Raw genomic sequence first — 12,945 nt, 5'->3', positions numbered from 1 at the left:
GGAAAGCTTTTTACTGATTGAGGCAATCGCTTCGCTCTTTAAGAAAAAAAACGTGTCGCTTGTGTAGATAAACTCGAACAAACCGTTAAATCTCTAGAAACCGAAATAGTGGAATTGGAAGATAGGAGTAGGCGTTCCAATTTGATAATTTTTGGCCTTCGGTAGAAAGCCGCTGAAACAGAAACCGAGCTTAATCGAAAAATTGTGACTGACATATCTTCTCATATGCCAAACGTAAATTGCAGGTCGACTGGAAGAATCCGCTGTTTAGGGAAGACGGGTAAACAACGACCCGTTATTATGTTCTCTCAGGACTTCAACGAAAAATTTGCAATCTTAAAAAACACCCACATGCTAAAAGGGACCAGACATTCTGTACAAAATGATTATTCACGCGAAACCCTCAGAAAATGTGAACTGCTTTGGAATAGCGCGAAGGCTGAGAAAAAAGTGGGCATTAAAGTTTGTTTGATAGACGCGAAACTGCGGGTCAACAATGAATACCTTAGATGGAACGATGCCACGAACACCAGGATTAAAGTCATTGACCATCGCAGTACTTCAAAAAAGGACTGACTTGCTCCCCTTCAAGAATTCGGAATTTTAAATATCAATGTACGTAGTGATATCAACAAGATGGATCAGCTTGACGCGATTATTCTTGCGCATAACCCACACATTCTCGTCATCACAGAAACATGGCTGCATGACGAAATAGAAGATACGGACGTATTTCCCTCTAATTACCGTGCTTTCCGTCGTGATAGACCTACTAGAGGTGGCGGTGTTGCTATTTTGGTAAGAGGAGATATCTCGGCAGTTCTGCTAAACGTCAAGCTCCTAATCTTGAAACGGTATCTGTAAAAATTTTGTACCATAATGCCTCTGTTTTGCTTTTTGCTGTTTATCGAGCTCCCGATTTCGCTCCTCAGTTTCTCAACGATCTGCGTGATCACATGGTGTCTTTTGTACACGACAAAATTTTTCTAATGGGCGATTTCAATCTTCCGGGAGTTGACTCGATTCGCGGAAATACTAGCGCTGATGTTAATATAGATAAGGAAAAATTGTGGGGTTTTACGTGCCAAAACCACTTTCTGATTATGAGGCACTATGGTACAATATAGATAATAAGCACTTGCGTAACATCATATTGATGCACAACTTGCAGAAAGTGGTTACTGAACCAACACGAATTAGCAATACTTCTGCCTCAATGCTTGACCTTGTGTTTATTAACCGGACTTTAGATAAATATTTGGTCTCGGTTGAACATAGTATTTCTGATCATGAACGTTTGGCTCTTTCTTGCTACCTTGATCCTATCAGATTCACTCATTATAAATCTATTAGTGTAAACGATTTTGCACGCGCCAGGGATGAGAGCACACTGGATTGTCTTGACTTTCGTCTCAGCGGTTTCGGGGGACGTGACACCGCTCAACTTTGGAATGAATTTAAGAATATTTTTATGCACTGTATCGACAACTTTATTCCAAATGAAACCAAGAAAACGTCTACAGCTACTCCCTGGATGACGCGTGACGTAGTGCACATAAAGAGAGAAGTCAAGCGACTAAGACGACAGGGTATTTCTGGTGACATAGTAGCACCCTACCAAGCAAAATTAATTGAGGCTCTCAGTGCTGCTAAACTTCGCTATTTCCTGTTAACCCTGCCTAGCTTCATCAGAACTGCTCCTTCCAAGTTTTGGAGCTATCTCAGTAAAAAAAGTAAATCAATTGACAAGTTCTTTGCAATTGTGTTGGGGGTGATTTCACGGTGGCTTCTACCCGGTCTTGGATCGTCTTTGCAACTTTCACGTCCTTCTTTGAACCGTTTGCTCTCCAACGCTTCACATTGGCCAATGACATGCAATGTTCAACATACACGGCAGCCCGCGACTAATTTCTTTTTTGGGAAACAGCTTCATCTCTCAAACACCTGACGAAACAAAGCCGTTCAACTTGTGGAGTGTCCATTATGTCTCGCCACCATGTTCAACCCAGTGAATGAGAGCATTCAAGAACCTTTATCCACGCACCTGCGTGTCACTTTTGTAAATGAGAGATGCCTGTGTGCTACGCTCAGATGCTTCGCAGATAATGAACAGAGCCATTATTGCATGGGATTGGTGGGCTTGCTTTTATTTGACTCGCCCTCATACATTAGAAATGCGAAGATACAGCGTGATAAAGGGCAAAAAAATGTGTTACTGGAAACAAAGTTCACTGCGCGCATACACAAAACCTTACAATATGATATTTATATATCCGTATAAGTCTCCAATAAATTTACGTATCTAAGAAAACATCACGGTATATAATGCGCCAAACAAGGCAAATAAACATGTTACGCGATCACAGATTCACAGATCACAGAATCCTAAGGCCCGCCCCTCCTCCCTCCTCCTCCCTCCTCCTCCCTCCTCTCCCCCCGATGTAGCGCGCGCTACGGAAGACAACACTTCCTGCCCGCTTTTCTCCCTTCGACACACAAGACTGAGCCACCATTGTCGGCTTACGCATACCCCCTCCCCCTCCACCCTTCACTGGCACATAGAGCATACTGCGCGCGGTTACGATGTTATCCCCCATGGACGTTATACGTCACATTGACGGCGAGAGCAGGAATGCGCCTGAAGTGTCCGTATAATTGCTATCGCATTAATACTATAATGTCCGGCAACTGAAGCGTCCCGTGGCCCATTACTTTCCGCAAAAGAAGTAACAAAATCGTACTTTCACCATGCGACAATTCGCTGCGCCGCAACTATCTCTTTAATTTCGTTTTCTTTTTCTTTTTTCGTTATGTGACTCCCGCTGCATAGGCGTTGCAGCGGGAGTCACAGCCCTAGCTCGCAATGTACGCGCTGAGATGTCTTTTCGAGCATGAAAAAGACATTCTAGGGAAAATCCACAATGACTTCGGGCGCCGGGGGTTGTTTTGGTCGGCGGTGCATGGATAGCATGAAAAAATATCGGGGCGAGAGGAAAGGCTGCAGCACCATAAGCTCCCCCCCCCCCCTCGGCTACGACCCGGATGTGAGCACCATGGTTTGCCGACGACGGCATGAAGACGATGGTATGACTACAGCCGAATCACGAAGCCGCAATGACGATGAAGGCACGGCCAGGACGGCATGAAGATGACAACGGATGCATGACAGCGGCTCTCTGACGACGATACAATGACGACGATGATATTACAATGGCGGCATAACCCCAATTGAATGGCAACAACATGATTAAGGTAGAATTACAAATAAGGAGCGACGTCAATAGATCGGCGAAGACTATATGCCGATGATGGCATGACGTTACTGAAGTGATGACGATGGTAAAACGACAGCTTGGTGACGACGCAATGACGAGAGTTGCCTGATGAAGCTATAAAGTACGCTTCAACGCTTCCTAGTATATTGTGTACAATTTCGAGGTCGAGTACTGTAATTTAAAGTTAAAGGAAATTGAAACATGGTAAATATGCCATTAGTAGTTGGAAAGGTGGCCCAAAAATATCGCGACTCTTTCAGTTGCCAAAGCGGTCCTGTTTACAGGTGACGATAAGTGCACACAGGAAGAGAGGGATGTATTTAATGCAGCGAGAGCGCACGAAGCCACGGAAGAAGAACAAAATTCACGCAGAAACTCCTCTGGGAGTTTTATATGTGCATGCGTTAGCATTGTACCACTTCCTCTCTTTTCCACGCAGCCCGGCTTCGCTATCAATCTTACGCAACTTTATCCGACAGGTATAAACCCTTATCATTTGACATGTTTTTAGCCAAGTTTAGTGGTTATCTGCGATAGTGAAGAACAATGTTCTTGTTTTGTTCTGTGTTAGGGATTGCTTACAAGAGTACTAAAGGTGCAAGAGTGTACGAACACAGCTTTCTTCTGGGACTGGGCGAATAGGGATATAGGGATTTTCGAGATCGAATTGGATACGAATTGAATAGTGCCAGAAACAACTCGAATCGAATATCGAATAGTTTGCCCATATGTTTGGAATAATGAACAGCGGGTATCACAATTTATAGAAAACAATGTTCACATCCAAGTATATTGAAAGCTAGCAATTTTCTGTCATTACATAGCACGTTACGGATCGTTGTTTCTTAAAACCACTCATGTATGGTAAGGACTATACAAGTAGTTATTGAATAAAGTTTCACTCTCTCTCTCTCTCTTCTTCGCATGTACAGGACTCTTCAGTGAGTGCGAATGATGTCTGTAGTGTAGCCTATAAAGTATGGCTACCTGAGCGACGTAGCCTGGGGGGAAGAAGTGGGGAGTATTCGGTAAGTCTCTACGTAATACACATAACCATTTCGTCTACTTCTCAAGTATTGTCTGGCTGAGCTGGATTACGCTTCAGAAGGAGACAGGCATCTACATTCAATTAGCACTTCAGCGGAAGACGAAATGGGCATGTCCCCCGGCTCTCTTACAAAAGTCCTCACGTATGTCTATACTATGCCCGCGGAGGTGAAATTAGACTGTTGCGTCAATTTTTTGTTTAATTGGGCGCAGTTGGTGTTTTGAACAAGTCGTAAAGTATTCGAAATATATTTGCTTTTAGCTAACCACAGTCGTTATTCGATTCAATGACCGAATCAAGACGACACTTTTCAGTTAGTTATTCGAAAGTTTCGAACATTCGCATATCCCTGCTTCTTTCGTTGTTCACAGAGTACGGAGCTCCCAGGCATAGTAAGCTTATTCACGGGTAGACTTGTGCGCGGGTTGCTTTCTAGGTTCTCCTTCAGATTTATTTATTTATATCCTCATTGCACTATCGTAAACAGCTGTATGAAGCTGCGGAGGGCATAGGCTGTCATTTATTTCTGCATGACGGTCGCATTATTCAGGCGAATATGTCACGCGCCCTACCTTCAATCAGCGTGGTGCTAACAAGGAATAAATCGTAAACCTGCACAAGCTTGACATATGGCAGCCGATTGGGTACACGCAGATATACACGTATGGACTTTCGAGTACCTCAAACACGTCGAGTTGTTTAATCAGTAGGTGCTACGCAAACGCAATTGCATCGCCTTTCGCGTGTACCGCCGAAACCTCGACCTCCTCGCAGCCTTTGCACGCCGAGAAAGTACCTTGAGGTAGTTAAATCAAGAATCTGATGAATGCAATAAAAATAACTCGCGAAGTGGCTTGATATCATTCTTATGTTCCTTGCTTTTACTTACGTTCTACTTACGTTATGTTCTGCTGATGTTGTAGCTATGTTCTTACTGATATTTTACTTATGTTCGCCCACAGCTACAATACGCTTACTCCACATGGTTACCTTATCAAGATTATCTAATCCGTATGTTGGTTCACAATAAGGTAGCCAGATTCATCTCTGGCAACTACGACTATCATTCGAGCATTACCCGAATACAACAAGATCTTGCATTTCAGTCACTGAAAGATCGCCGCGTCGTTGCTCTTTTACGTCTATTTCACAGGTACATTTATGGTAATAACTTTTTTTGTTTTTTTTTTCCTGCAAGTACACCGGCCGTGGACGACATAACACTCAAATAAGGATCTGACATGTATATGAACATCGTGTACACCCTTGTAGTTTTTTAACAATATCACGCCAGTGTCGACCGCACGGCGTGTCAGCGGCCTTGTAGCGGCGAGGGACGCCCGGATTGGCAACATTATGTGCGGTCGTGCTAGGCGAATTCCAGTTCGAATGTATTCTGCGGTGCTCTACGGCTTTAGGGGTGCACCTAACCACTACAAAGCCACTGACATGCCATGCGGTCGACGCTCGCGCGGTATTGTGAAAAAAAATGCAAGGGTGTACCCTACGTATACATTGTTGGCGAGACAAAGTGCTCTGACTTTTTTGTTCTTGTACTCGACAGTGAAATAATTTTCTCTACGAAACTAGCGTCAGAAGGCTTCCAACTGGAAGCAGGCAGCCAAACCGAAAGGGGAAAAATGTGCGCAGTTACTATGCCGAAAAAAGCACAACAATCAACTGCTTCTGCTATTGTTATAGCGTTCCATCATCGCTCCTAGCGCTGCGCACAATAAACAAGTCTGAAATACGGTAAAGATCCATACATAAACATAAAAAAGCAATTTTTAATGTCCCATCTCGTATAACTATATGGGCAAAGCCGCACGCCTATGAGCACCACCACCTAAAACAGGCCGAGAGCGAGGCCACAACACTGCCGCTGTGACGTCACAAGGTGGTGGCGAACGCGCGCCGGGTATTTCGCGAGATCGTTGCCCTGGCTGTGGCAGCTCGCCCACAATCTTCCACGTCACGATTGAGTGTACTGCAAACCTCTTTCCTCCCTTGCCAAATCTCCTTTAGCCCATACGCAACAAAGAGCTGTGGGACGATGCCCTTCGCGACGGACCTCCCAAGGTCCTCCGAGCAGTGATACAACGGGCTCGAAACATCGCCGGAATCATGTTAGGGACCCTGGACTGAGGGTTCCTCCCACACTGCTCTCACCATTCAAATATTATTAATAAAGATGTTTAACTCTCTCGCGCCGTGCTGGAGGAACTACATGGATTTACGGTCGCAGTAATTTTGCTTAAGGAGGCATATTCACGCTATTTGGATTTCTTGATATGAACAAACTTTCGGTAAGAACATCGTCTAAAATATTACGCAAATAACAATGAAAGGGTGTGGAAGCTATTACCATTTTCGTTTTCAGTAGGTGACTTTTCGCGAAGGTAAATATCGCACAAGTGTTTATACACATGCGGTACAACATCTTTATTGCTTACGTTTTTTTGGTTTTAAGAGGAGAGCACTCCTTTATCGTTTCTTCTTTCTTTTCTTTAGATTCAGCAGCAGCATCCACACTTTTTATTTTCGTTCATTCGGGAAGAAAAGTTTTCGAGTCATCCGTCCCTGCCACACACCCAAGTTTCAGCTTTTCAAGGGCTATATCGCGACATCAGAATATTCTACCATCAAAATTTTCTCCCGACTGTATTCCGAAAATACCTCTGTGGTTCCTGCCTAAACCTTTCGTAACGCAGCGGATCCCTGGAATGACGAAAATGTCATCCGTTTCATTCATTGGCCTCAAGCCACTTACCCTGTTTCACATTTATGCACAGTACTGCATAGAGATACTGTGCACGTGTATACCGATGGATATGTCACACCGCATGCAGCCACTGCAGCCTTCGTCATCCGGCATTCGACCATCACTCGGCGGTTTAAACTAGACCATAGTTCAACATCAAGTGCCGTAGAACTTGTTATCCAGGAAGCACTTCGATTTGTCTCCTAGGAGCATCTTCAAGCAGGGACGATATTCTGTGATTCCAAGCCAGCTTTCCAAACCATTATTGACTGTGTCCTCAGACGGGGCCCGTATTATTCAATAGCTATAGAAGTTATGCAGCATCTCGGCCATACAGATGAAAGGGCCACAATATCACCTTCCAGTGGATACCTGCACACTATTGCGATATAGAAGATGAGCAGGCAGACGCTGAAGTGAAAACTGCTTTGAATAATGCTTCTGAGGTACGGATTGCGTTCTCACGAACAGACACAAACACCCCACTTCGTTTCGTAATATGCAGTTCCTGTGTTAGAGCATTGGACCAAGGCAGATCACTGACACAAGGAACTGCATAAATGGGACCCAGAAATGAAAGCCCGCGTGCTACACAAGCTCAAAAAAAGCCAAACAAGCATGGTGCACCGAATTCGTTTTTGTGTCACATTCATGAAGCGTTGCAGACATCCCATAAGTTGCAGTGATACTACCCCAAATTGCGAATACTGTCAGGTGCAAGAAACACTCGATTACATATTTTGCGTTTGTTCCGCGTAAGCATGGAGGACAGGTATTGCAAACGTCGATAAGAGGCCGCTATCAGACGAGTTTCTTTTGTGTGCTTGGCCTAATGCAAACAGCGTAGCATTGATCCCAAGTTATGCTATGGCCTCTCCACATGCCACTGGGCCACACACACGGCTTTAGAGGTGCCACAGCGTTGTGAAATTGTATAGCACCTTCTCCTCATCTCACCATAACCTTGCACGAGCCCTTTGAAACTCCACTTCCCTTTCTTCCAGTGTAGAGTTGCAGGCCAGAGCGAGATATAGCTCAGGCCGACCTGCTTTTCTGCCGATCTGCAGACCTGCTTCCTGTTTTCCTTCTTTTCTGTAAATGAATTTCTCTCTCTCACCTCTCTTCTTAAGTACCGAATAAATGCTCTGCGAGCAACATAATGTTAAAGATCGTGTGGGCCAATCCTTATTAAAACAGTTTGGACATAAACTCCGCCTGAAGTGCTGAAAAATAGTGAAATCTTATAGTGGTATACAAAGCCTATCCACACTTTTTGCACAAATGATTACCCTGAGGAAAACTGAATACGCGCACCTTGCATCGTGGGTCGTATAGTTTCCCCGACAGGTGGAAACACAACAATTCTTAGGGCATGGCTCCGTTAATGTCACAGAACTATTAAAATACGGGCACTTTTTAAATCACATTGGGAGACGGGCAGTGAAGCGATTTCGGAGAGCACAAGAAATCGCGGACAACTTTATGCTACGAGCGACCTAACTATCGGCGGAAGCGACGGCAAGCACGCTGCTACGCGCACGGCTTTCAACAAACAAATACTGCGCGCAGCGCTTGACGAGCCGCGACACCCGAGCCACCGTCGCAGATGTCATGCAGACACGTTGCTGCCGGGCCGGCGCATCCACGGACACGCGTAACCGCGAGGGGGAGAGAGACGCGAGCGGGCGTTCCTTCGATCCTTCGCCGCCACCGCGTGACGTATAGTGTGGCAACCTTTACGCGCGAGAAGCTTTTCTGTCCGCATTATTTTCCCGCGCAATAACCACACCGGCGCGGCGGATTGAGTAGTGCGTCGAGGAGCTTCGTGGTGCGAAGGAGGACCGCGATCGCTCTCTGCTACAGTCGCCGAGAAAGCAGTGTCGCCGTCGTCGTGTTGGTGGTTATTCGACGTGCATCTCTTAAAAGCGAACAACTGTAGAGCACGATGCGTCCTCTTATCATCAGTGCTGTGATCTACAGTGCGCTTGTCGGAGCCCGAGGTAAGTGATCTATTTTCGCGTCCAGTCGATCAGTTCTGTCTCCTTTCTGCGGGTTACGCGGTGCAACGTGAATCGCAATTTGTATACCACCTACAACAACAGGCGTTGCGCGTGTTGTGTTTTTGCGATGTTGGGTGTTGTAAGCAGTTTTACTTAGGTTGTAGCATAATGTATAGCACAGAGAAAGCACGCGTTTGCGTAACGTTGCGAACCGGCGAGTGCTAGCATCGCCGGAAATTGGCCGCGAGCCACCACAGTAGAGAAGAAAAAGAACATTCCAGACGCACGGTGCAAGCGCTATCGGCTACGTTACGCGCTGTACCAAGATTTGTTTTATTTGCATGCGGACGGTGCGTACGAGCGGCGAAGCGCCGTCTTGTTTTCTGCCGCACGTTGGGCGGGTCTTGTTACGCAGGCATAGAATGTTGCTAAGAACTAATAATGAGCTTCAGGACATCTTTACCTTCTTCCGGAGTAACGCAAGAAACCCTTACGATTGTGAGAGACACCAGTCGCTGAATAATTTATATACTGAGCATTATTTGAGACACTGGTTGCACCAGCTGTCTATCGGTGTTTGCAGTCAAGGATCGCAGGACGAAAACAAGAGGCCAAGGTGGTTAGGGCAGGTAAGGAAGGGGCCGGGTGAGGAGCAGGCATGATAGAAGATAAAGATACAGAATTTCTTAGAATCGTCTACTAATGCGTAAGCATTGTTTGGCTCGGCTGTGACTTCGTACTTGCTTAGTTTTGCTTACTTGCTTTTCTTAGCTTATGCTAGGATATAAAATGTCAGGTTGGCCCACACCCAAGTTTCAAGTTGACCCGCCCCCAAATTTAAGTAGGTCCACCCTCAAATTTCAAGTTGGCCCAACCCAACATTTCATTTGTGACAACTCCAAATTTCAAGTAGGTCCACCCCGCAATTGAAGTTGGCCCACCCCCGAATGTAAGTTGGCCCACCCCCAAATTTCACTTGGGCCACTTCCACCCTCGAACTTCAAGTTGACCGAGCCCTAAATTGAAGTTGACCCACATGCAAATTTCAAGTTGGCCCACCCCCAAATTTGCGTTGGCTCACCCGCAAATTTCAAGTTGGCCGGCCCCCAAATTTAAGTTGACGCACACGAAAATTTCAAATTGGCCCTCCGCAAATTTGGCCTATGTATAAATATCAAACTGGCCCACCCCTTAATTTAAGCTGGCCCACTGAAAAATTTCAGGTTGGCCCAACCGTAAGTTTCAAGTTGGCCCACCGCCAAATTTCAGTTGGCCCACCCCTATTATAAGCTTCTCCTTGCATATTCTAAGGAGCTCTAGGTATATCTAAGGGTATTCTCTTCTGATCTTTCTTTTGCTTTAAATTGTTCCTTATCGCATAAAATCCACCAATCATCTACATTTACACTATCATAACGATTAAATGACTTAACATTGCAAATTACCCGTTTCTGTGCAGATACAAGGCATTACGCATTACACCTTTCGCGTGACACTGGTCGCCAAAGAATGCTAACGCATTAAAATACCTCTGTGTAACAGCAACGAGAAGGCGGCGACTAGGATGAAACGTCAGATGCGTTCGTTGCTTTCTGTTTACTGTGGGGCGCATTTCGATTCGCTAGGGTCCTTCACCAAAGTAGTCACAACGTAAGCAGTCTACTTGGGAGGGAGCTTGAGCACCGCGCCACCTCCGACGCCACCCATTCAACTACATAAAAAGAAACGTAGAAACGCTTTTATGGAAGAACCCCTGAACCAATTTGAATGAAATTTGCTGCATTTGAGATAAGAAGTCAAATTATAGTGACTGTTGGATGCAGAATTTCGATTTCTGGAGAGCAATTTTTTTAACAGAATTCAGGCGTTGTCTCTGTAAAGGTAATCGAGGCGCGAATTTAGGCGTCCTCTTTAGAATGCGTGCAGCATGTTGTGCCGACAAGTGTTGATCACGCCCCCCGAGACTTCAAAACTTACAGTCTTGCTTTCCGCTATAGACATTCCGTCCCTAGTTATTGTCTTCGCTGCTGTTCGTTGTCCGGATGCTGCGCGAAAAGTATCCTTCAGTATCGCTCTCGTATCTGCTCTGCAATAGCCGGCAAGTGGAAACTCCTTTTGTTCGCACTTACGTCATCTCCATTGGCGTCTTCATTTCTTTAAGAAGCATCTGTCATATTTTCATATCTACAGGAGTGTGACCTTTTCGCTTTTATAAGAGAGTGAAGGACAGGGAGTATGAGCGGATTATTGCAGGAGCAACATCTATAAAGCTGCAGTTGATAAGAGCAAAACGTCGTAACTCCAAATGTCATGCGAAATTTTCCTGCTTGGGCACCTGGTCAGTAGTAGCGGTCACCTTTTTGTTATGCATAATGAGATAAGACAGTCGAGGTGCAAAGTTCAGCATCATTGCTTCTTAACAACTTCTCACTGTGTTTCGAAGTCGTGTGTAAAATAATGCTTCGGCTGGTTCGAGCGGGACGATGTTGTTTTGAACAAATAAAGCAATAAAAATGTTGCTTGCTATCTGCAGAATGTGAATGCAACCTAGGACGACTTTTCACACGTTGCATTTGCATCGTCAGAACTACAGCTAAATTAACCCTTTACTCCCAACCTGAAGCTTCCACCGGATTCGGTTAGAAACACCAGTATATGTACTTTCTATGCGTACGCGTAATTAGCGCCAGTTTAAACGGCACAAGCGGTCTCACGTGGGAAAATCGTTTTACGCACAAGTGCCCAGCAAGTCGGGACGGAAGCCGAGTAAGAGCACCCAGAAAATGTCACACAGATGCCTTGGATAAATGTAATAATTGCGTGTCAGCCTGTTTCCTTCAGGCAGAGCAGGAAAGTTACGTTTTCTGAGAGCAAAGCTTGACTTTATTTTAAGTCTGGTCAATCGTCTCATTCCTTTCTACTTAGTGGACTTTAAAAATTTACTCAGGCAATATATATCCTCATATAAACCTAATTAAATAAGCGCCATATTCGCTCAAACCGAACAGCCCCCTGCGATTCGGTGAGTGACCGGCCCACCACGTGGACGTCGATGTTGGCACCGCTCGCTTCTCCGACGCACTCTCGGCTTCGCCCTTTTATGGTCTGTGCTGCCTCGCCTGTTCCCTCTCTCGCTACCCGCAGGCGTCATTCAATTGCCTGTCGTAGCTCGCCGTCACACATCTCGCGGCCGCTTGGGCTCTGGCGCCCCTCCTCGGGGTTGACGCAGAGAATAGCCGTTGATATATCACCCCTTTACGGAGCGCTCCGTCAAGACTTTTTGAGACAGCGCCGTTTCGCAACAGCTTACTTTCCCGCTGCTCCTGGAATCGGTCTTGGGCGCTTATCCGTCGGAACACCGGTTGTGCACGGCGGCTTCGCGCTCCTCGTAAGAACGTCTCTCGCGTTCTTGATGCGGACGCTCGTGCTGTAGCAAACACCATGAACGTAGTGTCTGCGGACCCTATGCGGAATGTTTCGTCGTACATGCATCTTTTTGGCCCCGGCCAACGAAGCAACGCGAATAGTCGAACGTAAAAATGCGTTCTGCACTCTCCACGTGTCTCGTCGTCGGCGTCGTAGTAGTGAGTGGTTCCGCAGCCGTGAAAGAACCAGGTGGGTTATTGATCTACAGTTGCCCATAAAAATGCTCAGTACTTCTGCCAATGTACGTATGATTGACCCATTTTGGCGATGGCGTCGGTGCTTAAACGTACTCCTGCATGTCGTTCAGTCACGAACGTGTAGATTTTATTGCGAAACGAAGTGCGATTCCCGGTAGGATCAACAATGATTCAACGCGGAATGTCTGAGGCTGCAGCCTGAAACATCAGTAATACATTCCCGTTCAACCGCGGTTCA

General features: G+C 45.8%; 1 protein-coding gene across 4 annotated transcripts in view; it reads left to right on the top strand.

Annotated features, from left to right (window-relative positions):
* Nucleotides 1–12,945, top strand: part of LOC142582543 (uncharacterized) — a 59,709-nt gene that overhangs the window by 7,394 nt on the left and 39,370 nt on the right. The window contains exon 1 of one of the 4 annotated variants that reach the window (XM_075692382.1): nt 8,692–9,084. The exons of 2 other annotated variants lie outside the window; for them this stretch is intronic. In XM_075692382.1, the coding sequence (XP_075548497.1) occupies nt 9,030–9,084 (55 nt within the window). In that variant the 5' untranslated portion in view covers nt 8,692–9,029. Of the gene's footprint in view, nt 1–8,691; nt 9,085–11,486; nt 12,700–12,945 lie in introns of those variants that run through there. One more of the 4 variants, XM_075692379.1, reaches the window with a different exon arrangement.

The sequence above is a fragment of the Dermacentor variabilis genome, chromosome 5 (genome assembly GCF_050947875.1).
Source record: "Dermacentor variabilis isolate Ectoservices chromosome 5, ASM5094787v1, whole genome shotgun sequence".
Classification (NCBI taxonomy): domain Eukaryota; kingdom Metazoa; phylum Arthropoda; class Arachnida; order Ixodida; family Ixodidae; genus Dermacentor; species Dermacentor variabilis.
The sequence above is the reverse complement of the archived record's forward strand: the minus strand, read 5'-3'. Positions and strand labels throughout refer to the sequence as shown.